This window comes from Lepidochelys kempii, chromosome 10 (genome assembly GCF_965140265.1).
Source record: "Lepidochelys kempii isolate rLepKem1 chromosome 10, rLepKem1.hap2, whole genome shotgun sequence".
NCBI lineage: Eukaryota > Metazoa > Chordata > Testudines > Cheloniidae > Lepidochelys > Lepidochelys kempii.
Genome location: NC_133265.1, coordinates 11,343,693 through 11,369,426, shown reverse-complemented (window position 1 = coordinate 11,369,426; position 25,734 = coordinate 11,343,693). Strand labels below are relative to the sequence as shown.

Here is a 25,734-nt window from a genome sequence, read left to right as displayed (position 1 = left end):
ACCCCCATTCGGCTGTTGCCTTACCCAGTGGTGGCTAAACTCATGTGGAGCCTAAGGTTTTTGCTGTAAAAGTTCTCTAGGCACCCATGTTTCCGCCTCCAGGCATGAACACTGCTGCCTCATTCTAGACGTCGGGACCCCTCTGTGCCGCCTGAGCTCCAGAGCGACCCACGGACTGGAGGAAGACAGACAGAGGATCATCTATCTTGCCTACGGGGCCAGTAGAGGAGGAGAGGGGGTGCCCCTATAGCCCTTAGCCCAGCAGTTAGGGTATTCACCTGGAATACAGGAGATACCCAGTTTAAGTCCCCCCTCTGGCTGATGAGGAGAAGGAACGTGAACAGAGATCAGCCACCTCACAGGTGAGAGCGCTAAACCTGAGGCTATGAGTCTTCCTCCATCTCTCCTACTGAAGTTGTTCCACTTTAATTAAAGATTAATTGGACCAGAGAGAGAGAGAATCGCCCTCCAGTCCAGTGGCTAGGTCCCGTACCTCAGAGGTGGCGAACACCTGATCAAATCCCATCTCCTTATCAGGCAGAGGTGGGATTTGACTGAGGGTCTCTCACATCCCAAGAGAGTACCCTAAACCCTGGGCTAATGGTTTTAAGGGAGGTCATCCTCTTCCTGCCAGCCTACTTCCCCCTGGCTACCTAACCTTCTCTCACAAGAAAGTCCTTTGGCTTCCATAAGCTGCCAGACTCCAGGAGAGGGTTCTCAGCTGTGGATTGTAGCCAAAGATAGGCACCTCCCAGCAGTCTGGATTTAAGCACCAAATTCTGAGAGATGGGCAAGGCTTAGGACACACCCCTCATCAGCATCTCCCATTGGCTGGCTTTAGCAGCTCCCCACCTAGCATGCTGGCTTTTGGGGATCCCACTCTTAGGCATCTATCACCCCCCCACCACCACCCATGCATTGTACAGGGAGCCTAGGTGCCTAACTCAGGCTTTGTGGATCCATTGTTGTTCCAGGGATTTTCTAGGCATCTAAAAGTTAGGTGTTGCAATGCCCAGGTCCCTTTGTGGATCCAGGCCTATATACTTGCAAGAGTTCAGCTCTGTGTCCCAGTCCAAGTGTTCTGCACAACAACAAGAACTTCACAGCACCCCACCCAGACTCTCTGTCTGGGACGCTTAGTCCTTAAAAGGCACAGTCCCCAATACGACAGAAAGAAAAGGAGTACTTGTGACACCTTAGAGACTAACAAATTTATTTGAGCATAAACTTTTGTGAGCTACAGCTCACTTCATCAGATGCATGCAGTGGAAAATACAGTGGGGAGATTTAATACCACAGGATACACATAACAGTGCCCAAGCTGTAAGATTCCATTTTCCCCACCTACAAATCCTAAACATTACCCATCTCCCCCACCCCCAAAACTGAGTGTCTTATTAAGGGATTGGTACTAGGATACAGGATCACCTCAAGGAGAGCGATCAGACCCAAAGTATCCACCTCTTAAAACATATCTTGTGAGGAGCTTGGATACTGCGCTGATGCCATGGTATAAGAACCTGGATCAGTATTGGGCCAGATTCTGAATGGCACCTCTCCAGAGGTACAGCCCAGGGTGGAGCAGAGAAAGCAAAGATGGCTTTAAGCCTCCTTTGGGCCTCTGGAATTCTGAGCCTGACTGGAGGCATATTTATTCCCCAGCATAAATCAGAGCAAACCCAGAGGCTGCTCCGATTTAAAATAGCTTCCCACAGCTGCCTATAGGTCCCCATTCCACCAACCCAGCAGGAGAAAAGCTATCTCTAGTCACACACCCTCTTGCTCTACATTACAGGCTGTACAGGGAACCAGGACAGGCTTCTCTCTCTCACACACACACACCCACCCTGCAGTAGGTGATATCAAAGAAAACAGCACTTAATACATTTGCAAGAGACAGTCCCATGCATCAGCAATCCTCAAAGAGGCATTGGGCTTTGTAGGCCTGTGGTGCACACTAGCTCCAGGACACCTGCATTTTCAATCTAATTCACTAATTGGCAGAAGGGAAAAAGCCATTTATTCACAGGTGGGAGATTAGCCAAGGCTTACAAATTGAACTGCCTCTTGGATTGCACGAGTTCTGGCCCCTCTCTGGCAGCACGGTTGCAGACATGCACATCCACACCGCAGCCAACATGGGTTCTTTACACTTGCCATGTCCATTACAGAAATTAAACCCAGAAGATTAAATGTCCCCTAAAAACAAACAAACTGGGACAGAACAATGGTCCATCTAGCCCAGTATCCTGCCTTCTAACGCCTCAGAAGGAATCAACAAAACAGGGCAATTTCATCCCGTTGTCCAATCCCAGTTGGAAGTTGAGGGACACCTGGAGCATGGGGTTGTGTCCCTGACCATCTTGGCTAATAGCCATTGATGGACCTATTCTCCAGGAACTTATCTAACTTTTTTGAACTGAATTATATTTTTGGCCTTCACAACATCCCCAACGAGTCCCACAAGCTGATTGTGCGTTGTGTGAAGCAGTACTTCCTTTTGTTTGTTTTAAACCTCTTGCCTATTACTTTCATCAGATGATCCTTACTTCTTGTGCTAGGTGATGGGATAAATAACAGTTCTATTCACTTTCTCCACATCCTTCATCATTTTATAGACCTCTCTCATATTCCCCCTTCGTCGTCTCTTTTCTAGGCTGACCAGTCCAAGTCTTTTTAGCCACGCCTCTAATAATTTTTATTGCCCTTCTCTGTCCCTTTTCCAATTCTAATATATTTTTTTTGAAATAGAACAACCAGGTGTGGGCATACCATGGATTTACATAGCAACATTATGATTTTTCTGTTTCATGATCTATCCCTTTCCTAATGGTTCCGAACACTGTTAGCTTTCCTGACTGCCACTGCACACCGAGCGGATGTTTTCAGAGAACTACCCACAATGACTCCAAGATCTTTCTTGAGCAGTAACAGCGAATTTAGACCCCCATCGTTTTGTTTGTAAGTAAATTGGTGTGGACTGAAGTTAAATGTGGGTCAATAATATTATTTGTATTATGGTGGCACCCGGAGTAATCAATCTGGATCAGGGCCCCATTGTGCTAGACACTAACACACATAGCAAGAGCTTATTGTTCAAATAGACAAGAAATGGGGAAACAAAAGCACAGAGAAGAAGGGATTTGCCCAAGGTCACACAGCAGGTGAGTGGGAGAACTGGGAAGGTCTCCTGACTCCCACATCAGTGTCCATCCACTAGTTCATGCCACCTCTACTAATGAGGGTCCGTTGAGAGGTACCGTTCCAAGAAGGGTTTGTCACTTTCAATGTTTTTCAAGGTTGTTTAACTGCTGGTGGTTACAGTGACTCCAACAAAAGAGTAGTCCTCCAGACATCCAACATAGCACTTTAGAACTTCATGCCAGGGGAATTTCTCCTCAGAAGCAAGTGATCTTAAGGACTTCAATGCAAAGTCTAAGGATCCTCCACCTAATGTTTTCTACTGACCTGGAGCAAATTCACATTTCATCTACCTTTCCTAAGTCCATGTGCTGGTCCTAGTCTTTGTGGTGTTTAAGCATGCCGGGGGAAAAGATTGTACCTGTTGGGTGGCCAGATCTTCAGCTGCTGTAAGAATCATGTACCACGTCAGTCATCTCCCAGACTCAGACTTCCAAGATTTCTGGTGGTGGCTTTAATTTGTTCCTGGATTCAGGCTCCCTACACATTGGTCTAAGAGGAAACACACACAGAGCTGGCTACAGCACCTGACACACTGGCATCTCCCGTTCACCTTGTGGTGATCACCACCACGATTTTACAGTGAGCTCAAGCATCTCTGGGCACAATGTCCGCGACTGGTTTAATAAGTAAGGATCAAGTACACTTCGAATCCAAAGAGAGGAAAAAAGAGTGGATTGGGTGCACAGACTGCCCAGTCACTGTCTGACAATATCCACTCTGAAAGGAAATAGCTGCTGTTCCAGCTAATCACTGCCCTGCATTAACTAGGTGCCTCTGCTTAGCCAAGCTTTCTGCCAAATCAGGTACCACTGCCAGGAATTAAATTGAGTTTGCAGTGGAGGAGTTTTTATTTTCTATTAAATCAAAGAAGGGCCAAGTCACAGACAAATTCTCCTGGATGAAACTCACCATGGAGTATGAGCTGACCAGCAACTGATGAGCTGTAGCTTTGGAATAGCACCTAATCTCTTGAGGTTTGTAACAATGCGGCTTCCATCTTAGAAAGAAATCATGGGGTACATTTCAAAACCCGCTGTAGTGAGTCTCGGACCAGGGGCTCATGTGACAGCACTAAAAATAGCTGTTCGTAGAGGTTCAGGATCAGGCTGGAGCTCAGAATCTGAAGCCTGGGGAAGAAGGCGGGTTTTGAAGGCCGAGCTCCAGCTCAGTTCACATCTACACTGCTGTTTTCAGTGCAGTAGCCTGAGCCCTGCTGAGTCCACAGACCTGGGCTCTGAGACTCGCTGCTGCAGGTTTTAAACCCCAGGGGTAGACGTACCCACGCTGAAGGTCTTGAAGGACAACAGAATGGCACAACTGGCAAATTTACCAGCATCCTCATCCCCAGAAAACGTCCATTGCACAGTCAGCTCCAGAGGAAAAACAAACACATTGAGCCTGATCCATGGAGGGCCGTAAGTCAACATAGCTTGTTGGAGATCACTAAAGCAATGGTACTTGGGCCAGAGTTTCAGCTGCTGTTAGAGTCCATATCCCAGATCTTGTCTCCAGTACCTCTCTCTCTCTCTCTCTCACATGGTGTGAAAACAGGCCATGGAATGAGCCTTCTCTTCACTGCCACTTCTCCCTTCCACTAGCTCTAGCATTCAGAGCCTCACCCCTCCGTCCCTATAGCCAGGATCAACACCCTGCCTAAGCCACCTCTCGATTTATTTCCTTGCTCTCTCTTGTGTCTTGCGTACAGCGTACAGCGGAGGGCTTTTAAGTGTGGCAAGGACTGGAGGAGTGGGGGCTGGTTTAATTACCTGGGTCCACTGCAGTTTGTTAACTCTTTGCTGCCGTTACCCAGTTTGTGATTTCTGCACCAAGGGCAGGCAGCATTAAGAGGACTGGGCCATGGAGGGCTAGAGAGGGGAGTAGTTCTGCCTGTCGCCTTAGCCAGGGACAGAGGGTGGGAACGGTCCAGTGTATATTAGAGCTAAATGCAAACACCAGCTTTCACACTCCTGAGGAAGTGATCTTGTGGTATGCTGCAGAACCAAGTATTCAGAGCGCTGGTCTCCAGGCAGATGTGGCTTTGTTCATTTCTCATTATAAGATGGAATTCAAGAGGGCTTTAGTACTCCTGGGCATCATCACATTGCTTAGCCCCAGGCTCATTCAGGCATACAGCTTCTTTGCTCTTATCCATCCCCCAGTCCCTGATCTACACCCACAACTATCCATCAGGGCTAGGACAGAATTGAGACTGTCCACCCTGGCCATGGTCAAGGCCATCCCAGCCTAGAGCCCTGACTTGAAAGCCCCCCTCCCTAAGGCTAACAGGAGATATTGCTTTCCCCGCACTGTTCCATCTCTTCCCCCATCATCCGGGCTGACGCCTCCCTGGGCGGAGAACAACCAGGGCACTGCTCTTCCACTGGACCAGGGATGCGGGGATGTCCTGGAATGACTATCAACCTGCCCTTCCAGGGATTTGTAATGGCCCCTTAGTTACTGTGTCCTCTGAGAGGTAACAGTGATAAAGCAAAGCCCCCTCCACCCCAGCCTGATGGAAATGCTCTTCTGACGCACCACAGACCCGAGCCAGTAGTCCCGAGGATCCCCAGGGTCAGGTCAGACCCCATACACTGACGCCAGGCCGTCTGAACGGCACCCTAACAACCGCAGCAGCGCCGATGTGAACAGACCCTGCTCTCCAGCCGGCTGCCCTCGGACCCTTCGGGGCTGGCGCTGAGCTGCGCTCCCCCAAGGGCTGAAATCGCTGCAGACGCGTGCTCCGGGAACCCGAGCTGCACGGGGGAGACCTTCACCCCGCCACCCGCTGTGGGAATCTCCCGGGCGCTTCGTGGCCGGCGAACGCGGCCCGTTTCCTCCCACGGAAGGCGCAGATTCCGCCCCCCGCCCCACGCGGGTCTCGCAGCACCTCCTCTCCGCGGACCCCCCCCCCCAAGAACAGACGTCACGAGTCCTGGAGCCTCCCCACCCCCACTCACCGCCGCGTGTCTCTCGCCTCCTCGCCCGCTGCAGACAAGGCGCCGGCTGCTGCTTCCCCAGGTACGTCCCGGCCTGTTCGCGCCCCGGAGCCGGCTGCGCTGCCGGGGGCAGGACGAGCGGAGGGCGGCGGGGTCCGCCCCTCGGGGATCGCTGACGGGGCGGGAGAGAAGGTGCCGCTCAGGTCCGGGGGGAAATGCAGCCGCCGTCTCCCCCCCCACCCCCGCGGGGGACCAAGGCCGGGGCCCCCCGTGCTGCAGCTAAGGGGAACACACGGCGGCGTGCAAAACAGCGAGCTCCCGCCCCTCACGGGGAGAGCGGGTCACTCGCTGCCCTGGGCGGGACCCCTCTGCAGCGAGGGGCTGGCGTGGCCACCGCAGGCTGCTCTCCGCCCCTGGGTCCCTTCTGGTCAGCCTCGGCCGGGCGCCGGAGGGTCTGTGCCGCCCCTCGCTCCTTCCCGGCCGGCGTGCACGGGAGTCCCGGGCCGCCCCCTGCCTGCCTGGGCTCCAGGCGCCCAGGGCTGGAGGCGGGATTAGGAGCCTGGTGGAGCCCAGGCGCCCTGCCCTGGTACCTCGGTCCAGGAGCTGCTGCAGGGGATGTGCTCCCGGTGCCTGGCTGCTGGCACAGGGGTGGGGCAGCGCTAGGGCTTAATTCGTGCCAGAGCGGAGGCCCGGCCCCTCTCAGCTTGGCAGTTCGCAGCCCAGGCACTGGGCTTGCTGCATCAGTTATGAATATTAAAAAAAAATTGCTTAAGGGCCAGCACCTCTTTCATGACACGGTAAGCAAGGAGCAGCACATTCCAGGGTGTGGGTCAGACTCAGATGCCCGGAGCCTGTCACATGTAGGATTCCCGAGCCCCAGCAGGGATCAAGGCAAATGCTAGCTCCTTGTATGTAAAAGCCCCCTGATAGACCTGACAGGGTTGATGGGAAACCACTCCCTTTGCTCCCAGGGGACAAGGGTTGTGTGCAGCGTATCTATAGCCCAGCTCCAGGTGATACAATACTCCTGGGGGCTGTGTTTTGGGAAAACAAGAGGCTCCTTAGCCTCTCCCAGGGTAGAGGCTTTTCCCTACAATAACGTTAATACAAACATTTATTAGCCTCTCCTGGTAACTACAGGAGCTGAACGTTGCTGCAGCTCTGGGACTGACTCAGTAAAGGGGAGACAGGGGAGGAATTGTTGCATTGTCAGTCCAGGTCCAGTGGACTGAACCAAACAGGAAGCCACCATGAGCACAGAGGCTCCAGCTGTCATCAGAACAAGCATGTGCTTTTACATTTTCAGTTTATTTAAAACAATCCTTTGAAGATATGCCTTATCAACTATGCTGAAGGGATTTTATGCAAGACAATGCAGTCCAGTGCTTAGAGTACCAGGCTAGACAAGATCTGGGATTTTATTCCCAGATATGCCTCTGGCTGTGTGGCTTTCGGCAAGTCACAGCAACTTGGTGTGCCTCAGTTTCCCAATTTGCAAAATTGGTAAAATAACTCAGCTTGGTGCAATAAGCAAGGATTAATGTTTGTAAAATGCTTTGGGCATCAGTACAATGCATCTACATTTAAATAAAAATGAAATGTTACCATAACGACTGTCAGGGGGATAAGTCAGAGCACAGACATGTGTATGTTAAACCATTATGATAACACTGCAATTTTATTTAAACTTTTAAAATGTTCAGGAACCTACTAGGGTCCACCTGTAGAAGCATTAGGTCTATCTGCATGTGTGTAGGGAAGACTAAGGTGCCCTGAGCGGTGAATGATTTGCACTTGGGTACTTCTCCAGCAAGATTTTTCTATTAAAAAAGTTCTGCTAGATGATCTCCCTGCTTGTGTGCACATTCGGTTGCTCAGTTATCAGTTACATGTGAAAGAGCAATAGTTTGCATGGGACGGGGGATTGCTCTTGTCCCCTTTCCATACGTCTATATGCTCCCTTAGGTCTTCCAGTCCCCGCCTGACTTTGCAGGATATAATACACATAGCATTCTATCCACTGACAACTTTACCCCTCTCCTAGTTTTTCTGAAATGACACCCTGATATAAAGTAGCCAGCAATATCTCCTATAGGAGCAAGGAAGGGAGAATGCAGTCACACCACCACCACATACATACACATGGTAACATTTTCAAAAGCACATAAGTAACTTAGGCGCTGTTGAAGGTGTTACCCATACACATTAAAATGAGCACTGGAAGAAATAGCCTATTAAAAACTGAATGAAATGATTTACTCATCAGTTCTTTTGGTGACTATTGGGTCCAACACTATATAAAATAGTAACAGTGACAGTAAGTCCCCCATTTCATTCATCCTACCTGCTGGAGGATTGTGAGGCTGTAATTAATGTCTGTAAAGTATTTCGAGCTCATCAGACGGAAGGTGCTATAGAAGGGGGTAAAGAATTATTATAACATGATCCATCGGGGAACACAACATATAAAACCCTAGAGAGAGAAGAATGAAGTTAGGGTAATGGATCTGCTTAATACATATTAATACCCGAAGGAGTCTGTGTTGGAATCTACCCTTTTCTAGAAATAAAACAAAGCAAGTGGCTCCCCTTGAAACCATTCACTAGACCTTATCTGCATCTTTAGGCACCTAAATACAATCACAAATCTAGCCCTTAATCCTGCAAACCTTTACTCATGAGGCATATTTTTCAATGCAGCTAGATGCATGAGGATGATACAGTAAGAGCTTGGATGATTCCCTTCCCCCCTGCAATAATAAAACAGACTAATCTCAGCTACAGTGTGACAGGTAAATTGTCTTACCAATAATGCATATCTATGCATGGGAAACCCTCTCAGCCTGGGAATGACTCATGCCAGGGAGACTAAATGAAGCATCTGTTTCAAAGTGACAAACATTTATAATGTCTCCAGGAAAATAAGTCTGAGTAGAATCAGGTGGTAACTGTGGGGACAGGACACTTTAATTTACCCTTATGGTATGAAGCACACAAGGCCCTGCACTTTCTGTAACCATTCACCCCAGTGCAAAGTGGTTGCAAAATGACACAGTCCTGATTGGGTGGTACTTTACATTGATACAGTAATGATGAGTTAGGCTCTGGTGCATTTTATTTTCTCCTTGAGTAGAGGAGCCTGATCTTGCAAGGTGTTGAGTGAGCACCATCAATTTCCTCTGAAGCCAGGGGGAGTAGCAGGTCTTCACCACCCCTCAAGATTGAACCCAGCAGAAAGTTTGTACTCCTTTGATCTCAACAGCTGGGCCCACTTAGTGCAGGATGCATCAGTCTAAACATGGGAGTATGTGTAAGCAAGTACCACCTGGGCCAGGGGAATGCGAATTTTGTTTGCATAAGGGTTAAACACCCTGGCTTCTCTTAGTGCCCTCCCTTCCTCTCACAGACCTTGACTCTCTATATATCAAGAGTTCAGCCTCTTAGTCAAAAAGTCTTTTTCAATACATGTCAACAAACAAATTGAGAAAATTGCCTTCGGCCTTGCATCTTCCTTTGTACTGGAAATAAGAGGATTATCTGAAAGCAGCAGTAGCAAGCAGTGATTGCAGATCTTGGGAAGGGACCTACTGAGTGATTAGAGTATTTGCTGATAATTAGCTAATGTTCTTTATATGCACTCTGGGCTTTTCAGTTAGGTTGACAGGCTATGAATTTTCTGCACTATGACTGCTTATTTACAGTAGAGCACATAATTTAACCAATTAATCAGTTTCAACAGACTCAGCTAGCATCCCTCAGATATTCAAAGTGCCTAGTTAAATTAATTAGTCTCCAAACACTTCACAGAAATTCAGAGGGGAAGAAACAAAATCCAAAAGATTCCTTCTCGGAATCTGAAATCCATAGTTTGTATGAAAGTGAGTAGAATGATGTATAAAAGAAACAGCTTAAAGGGTGGTTTTTAAATGACCTAAGCCCAGGTTAGGGCTAGATCATGGAAGAATGCTGAGACAATCCCCTGAGGTTCTGGGCATTTTTTCTCCCACCAGACCAACACTACATATAACCTATTCACCCAGGGTCCAATGCTGTCTCCTCTCAGTACTTGTGCTGTTTTATTCTACAGATGTTCTCAATTATGCCGTTACTGTCACCTCCAAAACACATCTATCCTAGGGAGCAACGTCAATATATTGAGAATAATTTATAGAATTAGAACAAGAATAATTCATAAGTAATTGTCAATTACAGGGAATAATTTATAGGTAGCTGATTTACAAAGAGAATAATTTATGAGCAACTGAATTGCATGTAGAACCATTTACGGATAACTGTCAGCTCTGGAGGGAATATATTGACTATACCCAACTGAGAGATGAAGCTGTATTTTTAGGGAGCATTCCTGGGGAAAATATCAACCATTAGAATAAAGTTCAAGTCACAAACTCCCCAGCAAAAGTGGTTGTATAATATGTACAATATAGTGTGAAGTCCCAAGGTACCAACAAAAGCCACACTTACACCACAAACAGCTAATATTCTTCTCAGAAGGTCCCATCTTACGGCATCTGCTCATCCAGATAACAATGCCTGGGCTGGAGTCTTTCAGCTCATCTTACAGCTCCTGTAAGAAGACTGCTTCAGTGCTCCAAGCCTTTGCTGGTCTGGAGTGTGAGAGATGAAAAGCCAAAGCCTTTGGTTCTAAGTGTGTGTATCTGTCTCTAGGCAACTGACAATCCACTTGATCATGGTGTGCACGTTGGAGGTCTAGTTAGGTGCCCAATGAATCTGCTTATGGCTGACAAGCCCAAGATCCATGTGTTGTCTGAGTTGGAGACCAAGATGACAGCATGCTGCTCTCTTTTTTTCTTGCTTTGCTTCCATCCTCTGGATCAAAGCTGGTTCATGTTGAGCTGCAGCCAGTGCCAGATGTTCCCTCCAGATTGGATGGGATTCTGCGCCCTCCTCCCAGCTTTCTACATGGATGTTGAACGACTTCATATAGTTTTTGTACACATTGTGGTATTGCCATATAGGGTGACTCCGCTTTCTAGAGCTGTCACAAATCTCTGGACAAAATATTCTTGGGGGTTCGGTCTCCTCCTATTCTCTCAACATGATTGAGCCATTGCAACCTCTTCTTAATAGTGGTTTCTGAGTGCGTCCGTGCTGCATGCTCCAGCACCTCTGTGCTTGGTATTTTGTCTTCCCACTTTATTTTCAGGTTCTTGTGCAGGCATCTCATATGGAAGCTGTTCAGTCTCCTGACGTGCCTAGCGTACATAGTCCAGGTTTCTGAGCCAGAGAGCAGGGATGACACCATGCAAGACTCCTAGATTTGCATCTTCCCCTTGGGCAATAGTTTGCAGCAAGTGGGATGTTTTTCTAAAAGATCTGCTCTAGGAATTATTTTGGGGAAGTTCTATGGTCTGGGTTATACAGGAAGTCAGACTAGATGATCGCAATGGTCTCTTCTGCCCATGGAATCTATGGATACATCCACTGGCAGATCCAGAGGGCTGGGCACAAACAGTGTTGTAGATGGTTTCTGAATGTAAAGCTTTGATTGGAGTAAGCCCCTACTGCCTCCCTCAGTGTTACCGACAGGTTTCAGAGTAACAGCCGTGTTAGTCTGTATTCGTAAAAGAAAAGGAGTACTTGTGGCACCTTAGAGACTAACAAATTTATTTGAGCATGAGCTTTCGTGAGCTACAGCTCACTTCATCGGATGCATCCTGCTCATCCCTTTCTCTCTCTGGAGCTCTCCTTTTCAGCCTCAGGAAGGCCACACAAAAATGAGTCACTGTTAATGCTTGTTTACACATGTTTAGTCTTTCCAAAGGTTATGTTTATTTGGTTGTAAAGCATCTCGGACATACAGAAAAGTTATATATAAAATTTGGCCCATGGTATTTATTAACAATTAATGAATTATTGGTAACGCTACCCAATAGGGCCACTGATTGTCACTCTTACTCCACAGAAATACGACTGCAGGTGCCATTATCTAGCTGTACACATGGAGGTGGCATTGCATTTGCAAGAGCCAGTTTCCTGGGGCCATCCTCTGGTTCATTATCTATTTACATATGCATAGACACAGAGTACTCCTGAAACAGATATCACCACAAAAGGCAGTGACTCCAAGCCAGCAGCACCACAGAACTCTGAGCACCCAGTGATATCTCAGCTGAAATCGTTAGGCAGATTTACTCAAGTGCAAATCCCCAAGTCCCTTGTGAGGCTAAATCCTGATGATTTGATTCACTTTCTACAGGCAGTGCTACAGCCCTAGGGCCCGTCAGCAATGTTGCAGTGCAGACATGCTCAGGAATTCAGCTTTGGGCCCCGAGCTCTGAAGGACGCACTCATCTCTACCAACCCTGCCCTGCAGGAGCTCTATGCCAAAGCCTTCTCCAGTGCAGAGAAACTTTTCCTCTCCGAAGCATACAATCCCCAGAGGACACTCTTCTGCACTCTGTTGATCAGGACTGCCTTCGACTGGATCCTCAGCCATCCTGATGCCCCTGAGGACTTCGAGACCTTCTATCACTCCATGCTGACGAAGAAGCAGCGTTTCTGCCAGAAGCATATATACCTGCAGCCTATAGGTAACGCAGGCCAGGAGCCACAGCATCTTTGATGTGGGACACCTTTTAACACCTTTTAACACCTGATGTGGGACACCTTTTAACACCTTTTTGTTGTTTTTTAAACATTGTCAACCCTCCATCGTTACCTCAGCCTCCTCTGTCCAAGGGCTGAGCCTGCAAATGGCCAATGCCACAGCAAGGCCTTTTTGGGCAACCTTTACATTTGGATCATACGTAGTGGTGCTAAGGGCTGCCTTTGATCCACAGTAAGGAGCCATTGCTGACAACTGGAGATCGGGTCCCAACCCAAGGGCATTATGTGCCCTTGGGAGTGGTTTCTCCATGAATAACTGGCAAGAAATACATACAAAATGGTGAACTAAGAAAGTGGTCCCAGAGACTCCCCCCGACTAAGCTCTCTGCATGGCCTGCCTGCCCCCAAATGACTTCCCAGACACCCCACATAGAGCTAACTTCTTTCAGTGGCCTGCCCTGTAAATGACTAGACAGATACTCCCCATAGCACCTAATCCCCTAAGCAGCCCGTCCCTGAGAAACACCCCCTAGTCGGAATGACTGGCTCCAGAGAGACCTGGCAACACCCTGAAACACCCTTGGAGAGCTAACCCCTTACCATACCTTTGACTAGCCCCAAATAAATCCCTTAAGACATTTTGACCTGCCCCTGTGTACAAGTAACTGACATCGGTGCTTCTGCTCTTAGATCTAATTGAAGAGTCTGCCGGGATCTCGCTGCTGGATTCCCTCAGAAGCTGCCTAGAGTCTTTCTTCTTGGGCCTTCGCGTCAAGTGCCTTCCCTCTGTTCCCATCTCTTCCATCCGCTGCTGCTATCGACAGAGCCAAGATTCAGACAGAGCGCAGCTCCATGCAGGTAAGGAGGGAGAAGAGTGGAGCCAGCAGAGAAGTCTGTCTGGCACACTGGCTCATGGCAGTCTCTCGGCCCACATTCGCTCCCTTAGGAAATGCCTGTAATATCACCTCGCTGCCTACACAGAGGAGGAAGGGAGGGAAGAGGGGGAAATCCTGTTTTCATGGAAAACCCAGCTTTTGGGCTGGAAACCACAACAATAACTAGCCAGGAGGGCAGTTCTCATCATACTTTTTCCTTTAGGTTTTTATTTTTCAGAGTTTTTAATCTTTAAAGTCAGTTTTGCCAGGTAAAAGCTGCTGCTCACCTTCCCTCAGTGAGTACAACATGCTTTTAGATTTCATTCTGTTTGACTATTTTATGTCATTTCCTCATTTGTTGCCTAAAGCCAAATTAAATGAATGCCTGGGTGGGTTAATGCACTAGCCTTTCATATGAGGAAATTTGAGTTCAAATATCAGTTAGGTCTCAGGTGAAATGGGTTTGTTGGTTGCCAGGCTAGTGTTGCAGGACCATTCGTCCACAGTGCAAGATTGCCACGCTGCTTGGTACAGCTGACAGTGCTTGCTCTGGAAAGGCCCAGTGCTGGAACAGTAGGGCTGTTGCAGGTCAGGTGTGAGGTGCCCATAGGGAAATTCTTTGCTCTGACCCATCCTTCCTTTCTTTCATGTGGCTTGGCACAGGATTCACTCATGTCTTTGTCCTTAGAATTCTCTTTCGGCTTTATTCTATACAGCAGCAGCATCTCCAGGGAAGCCAGGTCTAATGGTGCCCAGAGTAGAGGGAATGGGTGATAAAGAGCAAGAAAAAGGACCACCCCCTTCACCCTGGATATTGAGTTCAGCATCTCCACCAGCTTGTGGCTTGGACTTCAAGTTCCATCCCGGTGACAAGAGAAATGGGGGCTTTGGCATTGCCCTCTGGGCAGACTGGATTTTTACCTTCTCTCTTCCATTTATCCAGATGGGATCCTGACCTTCCTGAAGAACAACAAGCCTCCGGATGCCCTGTGTGTCCTTGGACTCACTCTCTTGGACCTGTACCCCTGTGAGACCTGGAGCTTCACCTTTGGCAAATTCCTGCCAGGACAAGGTGCAAGTGACGTCCCGTATTCTTCCCATGCAGGGAATGAACAAGAAAGTGCTTTACCTTAAACCTGCTTGGGAGGCAGAGTACCCAGGCCTTCCCCACAACTTTAATCAACACCCCAGTGGTAGGAAACAGGATATCCCAATGTAAAGCATGAGAATTCAGGACTCAAAGCCACCAAGAGGCTGTTGGTCCAGGCAGGGAAGGCTGACTAGCTACAAGCTGGTGACTAAACATTAATAAGTCACCAGGACCAGCTGGTATTCACCCAAGAGTTCTGAAGGAACTCAAATGTGCAATTGCAGGACTACTAACTGTTGTCTATAACCTATTATTTAAATCAGCTTCTGTACCAAATGACTGGAGGATAGCTAATGTGATGCCAATTTTTAAAAAGAGCTCCAAAGGTGACCCCAGCAAGCCTGACTTCAGTACCGAGCAAACTGGTTGAAACTATAGTGAAGAACAGAATTGTCAGACACATAGATGAACATAATTTGTTGGGGAATAGTCAACATGGTTTTTGTAAAGGGAAATCGTGCCTCACCAATCTACTAGAATTCTTTGAGGCAGTCAACAAGCATGTGGACAAGCGGGATCCAGTAGATATAGTGTATTTAGGTTTTCAGAAAGCCTTTGACAAGGTCCCTCACCAAAAGATCTTAAGCAAAGTAAGCACTCATGGGATAAGAGGGAAGGTTCTCTCATGGATTGCTAACTGGTTAAATAATAGGAAACAAAGGGTAGGAATAAATGCTCAGTTTTCAGACTGGAGAGAGGTAAATAGTGGTGTCCTCTAGAGGTCTGTACTGGGCCCCGTCCTATTCAACATATTCATAAAGGATCTGGAAAAAGGGGGGAAACAGTGAGGTGGCAAAATTTGAAGATGATACAAAACTACTCAAGATAGTTAAGTCCTAGGCAGACTGCAAAGAGCTACAAAAGGATCTCTCAAAACTGGGTGACTGGGCAACAAAATGGCAGATGAAATTCAATGTTGATAAATGCAAAGTAATGCACATTGGAAAACATAATCCCAACTATACATATAAAATGATGGGGTCTAAATTAGCTGTGACCACTCAAGAAAGAGATCTTGGAGTCATTGTGGATAGTTCTCTGAAGACATCCACTCAATGTGCAGCAGCAGTCAAAAAAGCAAACAGATTGTTGGGAATCACTAAGAAAAGGGATAGATAATAAGACAGAAAATATCATATTGCCTCTATATAAACCCATGGTATGCCCATATCTTGAATACTGCAAGCAGATGTGGTCGACCATCTCAAAAAAGATGTATTGGAATTGGAAAAGGTTCAGAAAAGGGCAACAAAAATTATTAGGGGTATGGAACGGCTGCCATATGAGGAGAGACATGATAGAAGTCCATAAAATCATGACTGGTATAGAGAAAGTAAATAAGGAAGTGTTGTTTACTTCTTCTCATAACACAAGAACTAGGGCTCCCCAAGTGAAATGAATAGGCAGCAGGTTTAAAAAAAACAAAGGAAGTATTTTTTCACACAACACACACTCAGCCTGCGGAACTACTTGCCAGAGGACGTCGTGAAGGCCAAGACTATAACAGGGTTCAAAAAAGAACTAGATAAATTCATGGAGGATAGGTCCATCAATGGCTATTAGCTAGGATGGGCAGGGATGGTGTCCGTAGCCTCTGTTTGCCAGAAGCTGGGAATGGGTGACAGGAGATGGCTCACTTGATGATTACCTTTTCTGTTCATTCCCTCTGGGGCATCTGGCATTGGCTACTCTTGGAAGACAGGATACTGGGCTAGATGGACCTTTGGTCTGACCCAGTATGGCCGTTCTTATGTTCTTAAGCCTTGAGGGGAGCACATGCCCCCAACATTCAGTGCAGTGGAGGGCGAAGCACTATACTGGATGAAGCTAAAGCAGTTTGCCATCATGGGGCCTAAGGCTAAAGGTAGATGCTGGAGGCGGACGTTAGGCTAAGAGGACCTGTCTCACTTTTATTTGCCTCTTTTTGTAGAAGTGGGTGTCTGCAGCTTTGCCAGGTTTTCTGGCAATTTCCCCCAGCCAGGCTGCACCACCTTAAATCCAGCTACCAGGCGAGAGGAGCTGCACGAGGTCACTGAGAAGGCCCGAGACCGGCCGTTGCTGTTCAGTGTGCTGGAGATGGTTCAGTGTTGCAAGGTGCGGTTAGCAACCTACACAGAAGCCAATGTCCTGCAATGTGGGGTTTATGTGCCAGTAGCCTGTGACAGTTCCCTGAAAGAGGAGTGACACCGACCTAGCAAAAGCCATTGGAAGTTCCGGCAGTGTGCCTACGCTCACATAACACTTTACATCTTCAAAGCACGGCTTGACCATTCTCCACAACACTCCCAGGAGGCGAGTCTAGTAGTTAGAGCAGGACCTGGGACTCCTGGGTTGTAGCCTTGGCTCTGGGAGGGAATTGGGATCTATCATCTCCATTTTAGAGATAGGGAGAAGTCATGCAATTTGCCTTACATCACACTGCAAGCGTGTGGCAGAACTGGGATTACGAACCAAGTTGTCTTTGGCTCCCAGTCTCATGCTCAAGACATTAGACTGTGCTGCTTGGCAGGCACTGGGTGGATGGATGGATAATACCTTCTCTCTCCCCGAGTCATTGTTCGTGGTCTGGTAGTCTCTTCGTAGGCAGTGTAGCAGAGTTGTGTATAGAATGTTGTGATGGATTCGGGAGGCAAGGTGTACGCAATTGCATCTCCCTCCAGTGGCTGCTGTCCATATCGGAGGAAAACCTGGTGCTAATCCCTGCCAGACCTGCCCGTGCAAGCTCATCAAAAAGCCTGAGAAAAGTTTGCACGTATATTTATATGAAAATGTGCTTCTAATCATAGAATCATAGAATATCAGGGTTGGAAGGGACCTCAGGAGGTCATCTAGTCCAACCCCCTGCTCAAAGCAGGACCAATCCCCAATTAAATCAATTAAATCCTCATAGACATATCCACTTCAGTGTTCCTTCCTCCTATGCTCTCTCCCAGCTGCCCCTTCTGGCCTGCGGTATTTCCTGCTGCAGGGCTGGCCCTGTATCTCCCTCCCTCTCTGCTTCCCCAGCTGGCACTTGGCATTCCCTGCCCTGGGCTCCTTCCCTAGCTCCCTCTGGATCGGACTGGGAGAGGGAGGCAGCCTGACTGGCTGGCAGGGGAAGGAGAGGGACTGGGAAGCCAGAGAGTGGTGGCTGCTGACTGAGGGCCCAGCTCTGCAGGCAGCAGCGCAGAAGTAAGGGTGGCAACACCATCCCAGCCATCCTTACTTCTGCGCTGCTGGTGGCGGCGGCTCTGCCTTCAGAGCTGGGTACCCGGCCAGCAGCTGCCGCCTCCGAAGGCAGTGCAGAAGTAAGGGTGGCAACACCACTACCCACCCCTAAAATACCCCTGTGACCCCCCTGCAACTCCCTTTTGGGTCAGGACCCCCAATTTGAGAAACGCTGGTCTCCCCTGTGAAATCTGTGTAGCATGTGCGCTTTTACCCTGTAAGACCAGATTTCACAGTCCCCGACGTGTTATTCATGGCTGTGAATTTGGTAGTGCCCTACCTATGCCTGTGTGCCACCTAAAGGGTCTTCTCTCAGTTCCTTACTAAAACATCATCCAAACTCTCCCTTCTCAGCCCATGCATGGACATTGCCTCTAGGGATAGTCTGGGATTCAGGGTACTGAGTTCCCCTCACACCCCAGAAAAGGGTCCTCCTTCTATGTCAGGGTTGGAGTGCATTAGTGGAAAAGTCTGGTGCATGTCCAAACAAGGAGCTTGGATTCCTCTTTCACCTCCCTGACTGAGGAAGGGTTGAGCAAGAGGAGGTTGTGGTGAAAGTTTGGTTTGTTTGTTTTTAACAACAAAGCAACTTTGCTTTCCTGAAGGTCACGTGTCATGAGATCTGCCACCTGATTGGCTTGGGGAACTGCAGATGGCTGCAGTGCATCATGCAGGGCGTGCTGAGTTTGGACGAAGCATTGTTGCGGCCCCTGGAGCCCTGCCCAGTTTGCCTCAGGAAGCTGCAATACGTTGTGGGCTTCAAACTCATCGAGCGCTACAGGGTGAGAGATGGACCACTGAGTGGTCCTGGGGGCAGAGGGGTAAAGCAAGAAGTTCTACAGCCAGGTCGCCCATCTGTGAATCTCAGCCTCTTGCCACCGTGTTAAAGTAAGGGCTGGGCTTAGAATTACACAGAGCTCTCTCCTGGCATTGGTTATGAGTTAGCAAGATATTTAACACAAGATCCAAAATAGAGAGGGTGGGCATCCCAGACACATTCACTGTGACCAGTTCTTTGCACTTTAAACACAATCTCCAAAGCTCTTTGCAAACAATAATAGTACAACACCTAAGCACAAAACTACTCTCCCTGTTTTACTAATGAGGAAATGGAGGCAAAGGGAAAGTGACACAAGCAATGTCAGAACTGTGGTTAGCGTGTGGAAGTTCCTAGGTCCCAGTCCTCTGCTCAGACAGTGCTGTGTGATTTCCTGGCCCATCAAGGAAATGCTAATAGCACAACTAGCTTTAGACACCATCACTGCCCCTTAATGCTGGAAGGAGCATCTCCTTCCAATATCTAGAGAGCTGGACTCTAGCCATGGGACAGGTTTATTACATAAAGCATCAAAATAAGCAAGCCGACAATTCATGCTCAGTGCCTTATCTTCTACATTATTTTATTAATTGCCTCATCTTCAGAGACTGGATTTTTCCAGGCTTGCCTATTTTAAACTTCGGTGCACTGTATTGTCACTTTGTATAAAGTTAGCTGTGCAGTTCCAGGAACTTTTCTAGGGTCTCCCCCCCAAGTTCTTGCCCATTCACCTTGAAAGTCAGACACATTCACACAGAAGGATGTCAACATGCTTGGGGGAGAACACACTACCTGGTTGTGCTGCCACTCACTGAGATGGTGAGGCTAGAACTAGTGCTCTTCATCTAGATCCTGGGCCATCTGCTCTACATCCAAAACTGAGTGGTCCTCAGACCCAGCACATGCCAGAGCAATGGTGGTCCTCAGACCCAGCAATGCCCTCTGCAAGGCAGCTCTCCCTTTCCCACAGAGAAACACTATCTGAATTAAATGTTGCCATAACTGATTTCCCTCCACACCTGTTTCATTGCAGTAATTAGCTCAGCTTCCCCGCAGCTACAGTGAAAGAAATCCTGAAAAAGAGGAGCCAACTCGCTCCTCCCCCACAAATGTCTCAACTGCCTCCAGGACAATAAAGAAGGAGCTCGAGTAGACTATATGCAGCGCTATATAGTGGGGTTGTGCCTTCCCCATATCAGATAATGCTGCCAAGGCCAGAAACAGCAGCGCGGGTCATGGGCAGAAGGGGCAGTGGGTGGAGGTAGGCAATCTTTCTGTAAGAGGATGAACTCTTTGCCGTTAATTGATTTGAGTTTGCACTCAAATATGCTCTATTTTGACATCAGCCAGGGTTTGTTTGATCCTGACAAATTTAGAGCAAAATAATCCAGGCTGCACTTACGTTACACCAAGTTTCCCTTACAGCGTCACATGCTGTTCTATGCCGCAACATTTCCCTTCACGGCTCTAGTACAGAGGAGCAACTGGAGAGCGACTAAGGGGATACCTACACTACAAACACTCTGGGGCACTGAGTCTACAGATTCGGGCTTGTGCAATGACACTAAAAATAGCCATGTAGCTGTTCCCACTCATGCTGGAGCCTGAGCTCGGAAATTCAGAGTGGGGGTAGGTTTCAGAGAACTGAGCAGGAATGTCTGTGCTGCTATTTTTAGTGCCGTAGCACAAGCTCGAGCCTGTAGCCCTGGCCTCAGAGACTCACTGCTGCAAGCATTTCAGTGTAGCCATACCCTAAGGGCTTGCCTTCGCTGCCGTGTAAGCTCGAGCTCAGGCTAGCTGGAGGGAGAGCAGTCACACCGCAAAACACTCAAGCAGCTCAGAGTATCTGCAGCCCCATTGCATTAGCACCTGATGGGTCAGCTAGCTCAAGTTTAAAGCACCAACTCAAGCGAGAGACGTGTGCGCAAACAGGATCTGGGTCGGGGCAACGCTCGAGTTACAGTTCGAGTAGGGTGACCAGATGTCCCGATTTTATAGGAACAGTCCTGATTTTTGGGGCGTTTTCTTATATAGGCTCCTATTACCCCCCTCTCCCATCCCAATTTTTCACACTTGCTGTCTGGTCACCCTAAGTTTGAGCTAACACTGCAACAAAGATGAGCCCTAACTTACTGCTCAGCCTGTCCCAGCCATTGGGAAGAGAATTGGTTAATAAGGCCCATTAATGATGCTCAGATTGGGGTGTAGCAGGGTTTGGCTTGAAGCAGGGGATATCCCTGTCTCTATGGAGTTCGTTCCCTCACTGGCTGATGTAAATCAGTGTTGCTAGGAATGACTTCTCTCCAGCTCGCTATGAAAGATTTGTTTTTTCCTTTTTGCCTTCAGAATGCAGCAACTAGCAGCTAATTGCAGATGATTACACCCCAGCAGTCCCTAAGTCAGAGGCTTTATTCTCTCTGCCCTCTGCAAATTGCTCAGTTCCAGTTTTTTCACCTTTAAATATCACCAGGTCAAACTGCTCCTGCCTAGCCTACAGTGCACTGATGGAGGTGCCACTGATGCTGACAAGGACAGGGTGACTGTAGTAAAATTTGAGTAGCACGGTTCCCTTGTAATATCAAAAAGTGGACTTCAAGCAGTGCTCAATTGCATACTGAGCAGGCTCCATCCCATGAACACAGATTTCACAGGCTCCTGCACATGAGAGAGGCGTGTGCAGCATGCCCCCATCTGGTTAAGGAGCAGAACAGAAAAATGAAGCTAAAACCACACAAACCCTTAAATAGCTTGTGTAAAATGCACCACAGAGTCTGAAAGATAGAAAAGGATTCCCACCCACTCCCACCCCTCACCTGCATTACAGGGATTTCAGGGACAGCTCTTCCCTCTTCTTGACTTGAAATAAACAAGACCTTAGAGTTGGTTGAATTTTTCTGTAAAAACAACAATGCAGATTTGGCAACACCAAAGCATTTTGTAACTTCATGTCAGCTTCACCTAATCAAAATGTTTCACTGACATTTTTGAAATTCTAAGTTATTTTTGGTTCTAAATGACTGAGTTTTGAATTTCTTTCAATTTGATATAAAAATCAAAAAAGTTTTAAAATTATCAAAATCAAAAGTAAATGTTTTGATTTTGGTCAAAACAAAAATGCCTTGGTCAATCTGAAGTTAATTGTTTCCCCTACTTTTTGGTTTGCCAGAATTTTTTCAAAAAATTTAGTTTTCAGGTAGACCCAAAATGTTTTCCCCCTGGAATTACCTGAAAACAGAAAAATCCCTTATTCACACATCTCTACCCGACACCTCTGTGTGGATGTCCTGGCTTCAGCTATCTTTTTGCTTGGATACACATGTTTTCCCCGGCTTAGGTGGTTTTAGACTGAGTGGCAGTTCTGATTATTCTGGAGTTTCATTGATGTCTTAGGAATTTAAAGAGCCTTGATAAAACCCAGGGTGTAGCTGCGGCTTTCAGACAGCACCACTGCCCCTCCCTCCACTCTGGCCCCTCCGCAGGCTCTGATGCATGTTCTGTTGAACATGTTTATGGGTGGTCAGGGGTGTGCACAGCTGGCTTTAACTGTATAATAGCGTTCACAGCAAGACAGAAAGAAAGTCTTCCCTTTGCATTTTTTCTTGGCTATAGGGGATCTCAACTGTTCAGATGCATCCCTGTACACATAGGTGCTGCCGCAACCCCTGGCTTTAAATGGTTTCCATTATATACACAGGGTTTACAGTTTGGTTCAATGGCTCTCACTGTACAATGGCTCCCACTATACAAATTGTTCCAGCAGCCCTGTCTGTACAAAACTCTTTGCCAGGGCTTCACACAGAGACTGAAAGAGGGAACATGGCTGCCTTGCCCCACCCACTCAATTTGGTCTCCGTACTGCTTCTGTCACTGGCCTGGGGAAAGAAGGCAATTATAGAAGGGGGATGGGGGAGTGGAAAGTTCTGGGGAAAGGGACCTCTGCAAATGCCCATAAGGCCTGGAGTCTGAGCCAGAGTGCAACACTGATGCCCTCTGCTGGACCACGCACAGTACCATCCTCCGTAGGAGCAGAAAGCACAATACACTCACACAATTAATACATTACCTACCAGCCCCATGCTAGTATTTTCTAACTACTACCACTGTATTTGCTTGAGGAAGTGTATAGCTTTGCAGAGATACCAGCTGGGGAGTAACAGAAAACAAAGATAAGATACATCAGTATGCGAGAAGATAGGAGTGGGGGTGTGAATGCTAAGGAACAAAAAGAATCAACATGTATGCCAGCTAAATAGACAAGGAGACCAAATTTTATCAGTTGGCAACTGTCAAGTGCTATGATTAATTCCCCACAGTCTAAGGAATAAGTGTGCCAGAAGCAAGCAGCTGTTTGACATATTATAGCATGAAAAATTTGAGATTTAAAAAAAAATTACTTTCTATTAATTCTTTGCTAGAGCCCAGCCTTTCCTTATGTGTTTCAAGTGAAGAGCTGCTCTTGAGACTGAAAATGCATGCTAAATAGGAATGAATATGTTCGTGAAACAAGACTCCTCAGCTTTGCCACAGGAGCATTTATATTCATGTAACCAAACTTCCTCTAGAGAGATGACACTTGTTTGTTTGTTGCTTTTACACAGATCACATGGCACACAGATTCTTGTGGGGGGGTAACACCAGGGGAGTACACAGCTACTTCTCTACCATCATCTGTAAAGTATTCACAGGTAGTTTAGTGTCAGTCTTTTCTAGCAGCAGTCACTGCAAGGAACGGTGCAGAACCACAGGCTGTGAAAGCAGTTTAAGTATTCCAGGCCCAGTCTCTCCCAAATAGGAATCATCACTGAAGGATATTTGGAATGCTAGCAGTGTTATTCCACTCTTGTTACCGCACGGTCAAGATTTTAAAGAGTGCCTAGTGATTTGGGATGTCGGAGTTTTGGGATGCCCAACTTGAAATGCCTTAAAAGGGGCCCAGTTTTCAGAGGGTGGGTGCTCAGCACCCCCTGGAAATCACACACCTTTAAAGTGTCTTACAAACACCCCAGAACTGAGGGACCCGAGATCACTTGGCACTTGGCCAACTTGTGTTGTTTTGCTAAGTTGATCTAACATGAAAATCTTTTCCTCCAACCACAGAAACTCTATGCTTGGACTCAAACTATATTGTCTACCTGGCTTCCTCAAGAGTCAGACCTGTCAACATCTGAGGACATCCTGCCATTTAGCTTGGACTCTGGGATGTGCTGTGAGAATGACTCTGAGCCTTTAACTTCCCTGTCTGAGCCATTGACACCAGACACTTGCAGCCAAGCCTTCTCCATTGGGCAGGAGCTGGAGCATGACCAGCAGTTTGTTTCTCCACCTGACACACACAGCCAGCAGCAGCTGGGCAGGACCACCAAGTCCACAGATATCATTAAAGATCATCAACTATGGCTGGAAACATGCATTGCTGCCCTGGAGAAGAACGTCTCTGAGGAGGAGCTGGCTCAAGTGGACAAAACTGTGGAGGCCCTGGCGAAGTGGGAAATGTTTACGGGGCAGCTCCCCACCATGAGAAAAGATCTGCCCTTCCCCAGAGACAACGTAGGGCTAAGGAAAGTCCTTGGAGACAAATTCTCCTCCTTGCGGAGGAAACTAAATTCTAGAAAACTGTCCAAAGCTGAATCTTCCCCTCATCACTGGAGTTGGGAGGAAAACTAGCACTCGGTCGGACTTATCCTTCTGCAGTCCTTGCTCCTTTCTGGGCTAGGAAAAGCAAGCTCAGCTCATCATTTTGATTTAAGTTTTGTTACATGATTGCCATGCATTTGGTCGTTCTCACCAGAAGTTACTGTCTGAGAAGGAAACAGGAACTCACTACTGGAATGAAATGTGTTTCTTTTGCTGAGGTTCCGAACATGGAATTTGTTTCAATCATTCAGGCACTCTAAGAGCTTATATACATGAGAAAATCGCACAAGTTTAACCCAAGATGTGAATCCAAATTATGAACAAAGCTCTGTGTGGATGCTCATGTTTTGGTATAAAAGTGGCATATTTCAGTTTGGCTTAAGTTGGCTGGGAACTGGTTTATGTTAAATTAAAACAAGAGTGTCCACATAGGCGTATGTACCAGCTTAACTAAAACTGATGTAAGTTAAACCCATGCAAACTTTCCAATGTAGTCAAGGCCTCAGGCCATGGAGCATTTGCGGCTCTAAGCATGGAAACTGTTTCTTCATTGTGTTTTATACCAAATGTCTATTTCCAGCCATGTCCCACACGTTGCAGATTGCACCAAGCACAGGCGCAGAGCTGAGGCTTTCTAACCATCGCCCTGTGGAGTCCGGGTGAAGAGCAGACACGTGGTCTGGGAGAGGCAGAGGGGAACAGGCCGGAGGGGTGGGAGGGGAAGGGGGGGGCACAGCAAACAAGCAAGCAGGAAGAACCTTTTCTGCTTAGCCAACATAATCAGTGGTGTTCGCTTAAAGGGAACTATTGGCTCCCCTCCCGTTTTAGCTCCAGCAGCTGAAAAGCTGCCATACCTTCCTTTCCCCAAGATCCGTTAAGTCTCCGCAGCACAGGCACGGGTGCCTCTACCGAGAGAGAGCTGCAGCAGAGCCTGCCTTTCAGTTGCTACTACATAATAACTTTTCAGTTATTTATAGCTTGGTGCTCCAGAGGCTGACAGTTTTTCAAGCCCTGTAATAGCGAGAGCCGCGTGTGCTGGCGGAGGCTGACTCTCCCCATTAGAGTCTCACTCAGAATTCCAACACTGATAATACACTCATCAACTTGCAGGGTAGTGGTCAGAGTTCAGATTGATCTGATCTAAAAATACCTTGAGTTCCCAACTGTCCAAAGCAGAAAGGAAAGTAAAACTGAGTCCATTACATTCAGCGTGGGGGGTGGGGCGTTTCCTACCAGGCTGGAGCTTTGGGCTTTAATGAGAAAACTAAGCATGTCCCCTGCCCGCCCCCCTACAATCTGAGATTGAGAAAGCCACAATAACCT

The 25,734-nt window shown here is 47.6% G+C and overlaps 1 protein-coding gene across 2 annotated transcripts; it reads left to right on the top strand.

Moving 5' to 3' along the window:
- The first annotated feature begins 6,152 nt into the window (after positions 1-6,152).
- Positions 6,153-25,093, top strand: AMZ1 (archaelysin family metallopeptidase 1). 2 transcript variants are annotated; one of them, XM_073361972.1, is made up of 7 exons: positions 6,153-6,222; positions 12,379-12,712; positions 13,419-13,586; positions 14,547-14,675; positions 16,684-16,847; positions 18,566-18,742; positions 23,875-25,093. In XM_073361972.1, exons 2-7 carry the CDS (start codon positions 12,409-12,411, stop codon positions 24,439-24,441), a joined length of 1,509 nt encoding a protein of 502 aa, XP_073218073.1. In that variant the 5' UTR covers positions 6,153-6,222; positions 12,379-12,408; the 3' UTR covers positions 24,442-25,093. The 2 variants fall into 2 exon arrangements, with proteins under 2 accessions (XP_073218073.1, XP_073218074.1); XM_073361973.1 differs by lacking the exon at positions 18,566-18,742.
- Positions 25,094-25,734: the final 641 nt, after the last annotated feature.